The sequence below is a fragment of the Lottia gigantea genome (genome assembly GCF_000327385.1).
Source record: "Lottia gigantea unplaced genomic scaffold LOTGIsca_35, whole genome shotgun sequence".
Lineage (NCBI taxonomy): Eukaryota > Metazoa > Mollusca > Gastropoda > Lottiidae > Lottia > Lottia gigantea.
The window spans coordinates 1,782,751-1,789,973 of record NW_008709190.1 but is presented as its reverse complement, the minus strand read 5'-3'; the positions used below and the strand labels follow the sequence as shown (position 1 = coordinate 1,789,973).

Here is a 7,223-nt window from a genome sequence, read left to right as displayed (position 1 = left end):
GCATTTATTTCGTAAAGTGAAATGTTTATATTTTATGACAGATCTCAGAATCATTTGGAATGAGGAAAGAGGAAGCGTTCGGAATACTTGTTTGAGAATACATGGCAAGATCCATATAAGATTTAGGAATTTGGCTTTAGTTCGATTGATTGAAAGCTTGCTTACAGTTTCAGAGAGATCAAGTCGAGAATGTGGGCCTTCGGTATCAAGGGTTAGATACTAACTGACTCGTCAACCTTGATAAATCGAAATACTTTTAAAGAAAATTTAGTTATGTAAATATATAGCACATACAATACTTTCACCGCTTTTTAAATAAATTGCATTTTTCGGAAACCGTATTTTTGGGGATTCAGAGCCAGTATGTGCCAAAATCCATTATATATAATGAAATTTATACATTGAACATCGAAAATTATCCAGATAGAAATATTTTTAAAAGAAAGAATTATATTTTATGTAATCTGTAAATTATTATAGTAAGTCCAGTAATATATTATTATCGATTATTTAGATATTTTATAGTTCACTGGGTTCGGTTTTGCGATAAATTAGCATGCTATCAAACCGTAACACTTTTGACGAGCGTTACAACTTATAAAATATAGGTGATATTTATTCTTCATTATCTCCAAACTCCTCAAAATATGGAGGCAAGATCAGACTAGAATTGCATACAGCTCCAAGCGCGGCACGAGATCGATAATTTTGAATTCAGAAACCACAACAGCATGTATCTGATATTTTCAAACTGCCAACAACATTATTGATAAAAAAAAAAGTGCATGCTGAATTTATCGTAAGCCACCTAGAAAGAAATTTTGCTTTATTATGTTTATGAATCTTGTATAATAATATTTTGATAAAGAAATATAGTCAAATGTCAATGAGATTTTTTTTTATAACTAACACGCTCTTAAAGGCCATTTTGGGAGTGCCTTTAGGCCTTGAATATGTAATAGCCTTCAGAAGTACTAGAATTACACGAAAATCGCACGAGAAATATGTCTCCTGCTTATTGTGAAGATTTCCACTGAAAATATTTAGCCACCTACAGAGACAAAATTAGTTTAAGTTGCCTTTTATTATATCACCCTTTTTTAAATAAATTCAAGTTAATCAATAAGAGATACAAAGAAGTAAATACCATATCTTCACGTCTAATTTACAACGTTTTTAAAAATGAAAAGTGTGCACAATTCCCCTTAAAGAGTCAACTACTCTCGAACCAGCAACTGTACCAAATGAGGAGATTTCCGAACGAAAAAAAACACACAGTCAACGCTAAAGGTAAGGATCACGTCGATTGCCCATAGACCACAAATATTCTGACCAAAAGGAACAGTACCAAATAAACTCCAAACGTCAGGATCACGCACGAAGCACACTGATTTCACGTAGACCACAAATATTCTGACTAAGGTTCGGTTGCACTACTATGATAACTTATCGTTTTAAATTCAATCTTTCGTAACCTCTACAGTTTAAATATAGGAATGGTTATAAAAGTATTGAATGATAAAGCGAATTATATAAATATAAAAGATAAGGCTTGAGAAAATTAAACATGTTTGCAGAAATAAATATGACGAAAATGGTCTTAATCCTTCAGTTGATAAGGAACACCTCTTCACAACATGGCGTTTCTGGGATTCTCTCTGGTTTCGGTATTCCTTATTTACTCAAGTGAAGGTAAGACTTTACAATACAGATTCAGTTTAGTTTAAGATAGCTTCTCAAAAGTAGATCCTTCAGAACAAGATTCAAATGAGGTAGGTCAGAAGATTACCAACGGTTTGAATTATTGCACATAGAAGGTAGAAGATGAGGTATTTACAAAACCAATGAACAATATGCAAGTAAAAAAATGTAATGAGACAATGGAACATTAAGAACACTATCAAAGCAAATAAAGCAACACATGTGGCAGAGATCTATCACTACCCAAACTAATCTAGGGCTTCCATTATTACTTCTTTTTCTATATAGCTGAAGTTAACCAGAACTGAGCCGACACTTTGGGCATCAAACAAGCTTTAATGATGTCCAAATGGTACACATACCTATGTGACCAAGGTGTCAAGTCTCGCGGGAGAGCAGGTAAACTGTTTGAATAGCGATACGAACCAATCAACAAATTTGTGGACTTATTGAACCCTAAAGCATAAAGTAGTGAGGTCGCTGGATTAACCCAAAAACAGATAGAAATAAGAATTCATAATTTATCAAAAGTAGCTTTTTGACCATTTTTTAGGATTTTTACTCCACCATAATAAATGCTATGATGACATCGGATGTTTTGATAATGGACATCCATATACTAATTCACTTGGTGAATCACCCGACTCACCAGAGGAGATTCAAGCTACATTGAACTTATTCACCAGAAAGAATCCTTCCAAAGCTCAAGTCCTACCATATAATGATGTAAACGCCATTGAAAATTCAAATTTTGACCCAAAACTTGACACCAAAATTCTAATCCACGGTTTTATTAGTGACGGTAATGAGCCATGGTTAGTTGAAATGAGACAACGATTTTTAGCTATGGTAAGTACACACATCGAAATTTCGAAATCGGGCAAATTCGAATTATAAACCTGCTGGATTCAAATATATTTTGAGACCACAGTAGCATCTTCCAAAACCAAAACAAAAACCTCTTGTATTTTATCTGTCGAAATACCATCAAATTAGCACAGAAATTAAAGACTGTTTACTAAATAAATAATGTGATGGTATCTGTTTTCAGGAAAATTTGAACGTCATTGTAATTGACTGGCATGCTGGTGCTCACAAATTTTATCCCGAAGCAGTAGCAAACACAAGAGTTGTTGGTGCCGTTGTAGCTAAATTCATACAAACAGTTCAAGACAATTTCCAGGCCGATCCTCATCAATTCCATGTCATCGGACATAGTTTAGGATCACATGTAGCCGGATATATTGGTAAAAGAACAGATAACTTAGGAAGAATAACAGGTAAATGTGTCTTTGACATCGTTCAGCACATAAACTTAAGATTTCGGATTAGGAAAAGTAAAAAAAACGTGCTAGTTCCTTGTCATCCTTTCTTTACACATCCGAAACTAGACTCTACTGTTTCACTTTGGTGGATAATCTTCGTATTAAGGACCGAGATAGTACATGTCCATGATGTAACATAATTTTCAAAGGGGCCAATCAATTCTTTTCTACATATGGTTTGTTTTGTAAATATGAACACATACACGAAGCTTGTAAATATTAAATGAATATGGGCAACCTCTCTGGAATGAAAAGGTCGTTTAAATTATATAATGTGAAAGTCTCACCTATGTATTGATGGTCGGGTGTGGGTATGACGACGATGCCATCTTGGCAAGGTACTCTTATTAGACTATTTCAGTCGGAATTACGGTTCCAAAAAGTAGAATGAATCACAAATTAAAATTAAGAGGCGATTTCGAATTAAAGTGGTGTGATTTGTTGTTTCAGGTCTAGATCCTGCTGGACCATTATTTGAAGATACTGATGTTGATGTAAGGTTAGATCCTAGTGATGCTATATTTGTCGACTGTATACATTCAGACGGGTTACCAATTTATGATTTAGGTAAGAGACTAGAATTGATTGGGCAAACAGAAATTATTCAGTACACAGTGTCGTAGACATAGATGGTTTTCCGTCTGATTCAGTCCAACCGATAGAAACTGAAAGGTGGTAATGCTTGAAGGTGCAAACCGTAATGGATTTATCTGAAATATTTGCGTGCTACATAATTTATCAAGATATCAACTTGAGCTTGGTTGTTATCATCTACCAACTAGTTTATCAACATTTGTTATGAAGATTACATTTAGATTTAAAAATAACATACAGATGGAACAGAGTTTCTTTTCTTAGCTGATGCATTATACGTAAATGCAAATGTAACTTACAGGACCATATCGACTTCCTCCGACGCCATTATTGGTCTACCCCTTCTTTGCTATCCAGAAGACTTGATAACATACTTGTGAAGCGTGCTTGTATCATTTGTCAGTGATAAAAATGAATCACATCTTAATTACAGGTTTAGGAACACCTCATGCTTGGGGTGACATTGATTTCTATCCTAATGGCGCCTCTGACCAGCCTGGTTGTCCTAAACCAGTATCTGGTGGACTTCATGCAGTATTTACTCTCAAATTCAAAGGTAACATAGAAAAATCTGGAACATTCAAAGATTATGAACGACTAAGCTATTAGAGTCTACGCACTAAGGAAGATTTTCTCTACGTTGTTAATCTAGCCCATGTTTGTAAATCCCGTGTCCAAAACAAGCTCGCATCCTAGGCACATGTCTGTGGCATGAAATGAGTTCATAAAATAGCCTAGCAATTTTCAATATTGCAACTTTATTCGGGTTTGATTGCTTAAAATTATCGAAGAAGCCAGGGATGCAAATGATCCTTGTAAAGTTTACCAATAGAGTCAATATCATTTGGTATTCTAGGCCGTTATTTTTTCAAGTATTAACCAAATTAGTAATATATATAGTAGTTGTCTCCCGTTATTGGTTTTTTCTATTTCTGAGAAGGTGATCACACAGTCGCTGTTACCATGGAAAGCCGATAACAACCATGAAAAACTGAAGTGATATCATCCCATTCTATTTGCAGTACTTCACACTTCATATCATTTTTTATCGTCTTGCACCTCTTGTTTTTTACAAGTTAAATCAAGAAAGAGGTCTCTAGAAAACTAATTATTATCTATATCCACCCTAGAAATCCATTTTTGATTTTTAAGAACTGTCCTCAGACGTTTCATGCAGTCATCACAGAGCAATCTCATACTTCTTAGAAACTCTGCAACAGAACCAAACCTGTCAATTCCAGGCTTACCCATGTTCCACCTTCAAAGATTATTTGAAAGGATCGTGTACCAGCTGTGGAGATGGTCCCTGTCCAGTTTTGGGATACCGTTCAATTGACAGCCATCGTAAAGGCAAATATTACCTCAAGACTAATTCACAGTCTCCGTTTTGTATGAAACGTAAGTAACCTAATTGGCATTGACATTAAAGATTTTTGGAGGGTTGATTTGTAAGGGTTACAGTAGAAACTAAACGATGTCTCTCGATGAGCTAGACGCTAGCTCGCTATGGATTTGGGGTCGGTTCTGCAAAAAAAAATTGTCTTCGGTATGGTATTTCACAATGTTAAATTCCGCTTTTGCGTTTTTATTTGGGTTCTGGACAGTTTACTAGGTGATGTTACTTTGGCAAATATACAATTTAGAATATGGAATTTGGACTGAATTCAATCGTTTGTTTATTTTGTTTATACAATTCTAATGAGATGACTAATCGTCAACAAATACCATACTATTATGTACAAGGCTAATAACTACAATTACAAAGTAAATTTTGGATAATTCAACCGCCATGATAAACAACACAATCTTTTTTTGGGAGCTGTGGTGGCTCAGTGTGTCTGGCTTACTGTCCGAAAGGTTCGTGGGTTCATACTCAGCACAGGTCAAGATAATACCTTTGGATTTTTTAACTCAGCTTCCCTTTGTAATTAATGTAGGTTGGAGGGGCTAACATGCAAAAATCGTCTTTGTTCGCAATGGGCAATAAACCGACGAGTGTGTCAATGGTTTTGCACGTAGGTCAATGCCGCTGTCCTGGCAAATTTTCCTCATTGCACACTATATAGCATTGTCTGTCTTTATTAAACGATCTGGTGCAGAAAAAACTCTATTCAATTCATTTCACTTTTTTATTAAATAAATAAGATAATTGAGATAAATATTTACAAAAAATCACGGTGTTCGACAAGAATGAAAAATCGTTTCAATGATTAACCTTATTACTGAGTACAGGTTTACAACAAGATTGTGTGCATGATGAATAAATGGTATGTGAGTCAACAAAGAGTCATCGTTTCACAAAGTTAATTGAAACACGAACAACCCGATCCACATTTACAATTGTCTACTCCTGTACAACCAACACCGCATGCACACGTTCCTGAAATATACATAATAGAAGCATTTATAATACTTACTATATTAATAATTTAAACGTTGTTAATGTATGATCAAATCAAACTTAATTAAAATTTGCTGATATTAATAACAGTGATTCCTTAGAATTAAAAATCTGGGCTATATAAAGCTTGCATATCTAAATGGTGGCATTACGGATTGGGATCTCCTAAGGCTTCGATGTCTAAGAATATGATACTCATGTATAACACTGGAGATTCGAAACTATCCAAAAAGCCTTAATCGATTTTGCTCACTTCTAAAAATGTCTAAATGACGCAACAAACTGGAAAAAAGGGGGGGAGTATCCAAAAGTTAAGCTCAACAGGTAATATTCTATACCTGTCCAAACTTATATTACTGATAAGATAGATATAAACAAGACTTATGATATATGAATAACAAAGATAATAAAAGGTCACGGCCGTGGGTCAGGATGAACTTTTGATGACCTTAATCCCTTCCGGTTCCTAACCACTATTCAAATGGCTATCAGAAATCATGTTAAGTAGGAAAAATTTAGGAAATATGTTCCATGTTTTATGCCCATCATAAAGAACTTTACGTCTGTTAGCCTCACCTAAGAAATTGGCGCCAAAAATAAAATGAAATGTTTCCGGTCTTCACCAATGATACTGTTCATTTGCGTGCCCATTTGTCCACATCTAGATGGAATTTTTGAAGCGTGGAGGCGTCAATAGAAGTGGTTTCAAGAACAAGCATCTTCACAAAGGTAAAGGTAGTACTAGTTCCAAAGTGAAGATGAAGAACCAGTTCCGTTAAGATATTTACCTGGACATTTGCATTGGAGTTTGCCTGGTGCACAGCAATCTGGTTTATTACCAGGTTTACAGCAATCAGCTGGTCCAGTATCACAACACAACTTAGTTTTACAACATTCATATTCGGCAATACAACCTACAAAATAACAATTTAAGAACATCAGTATTGTTTGTTTTACCACAAAACAACATCATTTTCCCCGAGTGCTACAAGCTTTGCACGTTAAAGATCCCTCGACAATTGGAAATCGAAAAAGAGCAGGCTTATGCCGCTGTCCTGGCAAAATTTCCCTCATTGCACCCTGCATGGCATTGTCCGTCTTCATTAGCCCACATGGAGCAGAAAAGTAGGACGTAAAACTCCATTCATTTCATTTCATTTAAGTAGGCTTACAAATGTCAAACTGGTGGGTTCAATGTAAAC

General features: G+C 35.2%; 2 protein-coding genes across 2 annotated transcripts in view; one reads left to right on the top strand and one right to left on the bottom strand.

Annotated features, from left to right (window-relative positions):
- Positions 1-1,639: 1,639 nt before the first annotated feature.
- On the top strand, positions 1,640-5,026 carry LOTGIDRAFT_216933 (hypothetical protein; the record flags this gene model as incomplete). Its single annotated transcript, XM_009058718.1, has 6 exons — positions 1,640-1,692; positions 2,255-2,550; positions 2,753-2,981; positions 3,477-3,593; positions 4,060-4,140; positions 4,785-5,026. Exons 2-6 carry the CDS (start codon positions 2,527-2,529, stop codon positions 5,024-5,026), a joined length of 693 nt encoding a protein of 230 aa, XP_009056966.1. The 5' UTR covers positions 1,640-1,692; positions 2,255-2,526.
- Positions 5,027-5,740: 714 nt separating this feature from the next.
- LOTGIDRAFT_233165 (hypothetical protein) overlaps positions 5,741-7,223 on the bottom strand; it is a gene marked incomplete at its 5' end in the record, with an annotated part of 4,506 nt that continues 3,023 nt past the window's right edge. The window contains 2 exons of the mRNA XM_009058717.1: positions 5,741-6,000; positions 6,810-6,935. Of these exons, the coding sequence (XP_009056965.1) occupies positions 5,924-6,000; positions 6,810-6,935 (203 nt within the window). The 3' untranslated portion in view covers positions 5,741-5,923. The remainder of the gene's footprint in view (positions 6,001-6,809; positions 6,936-7,223) is intronic.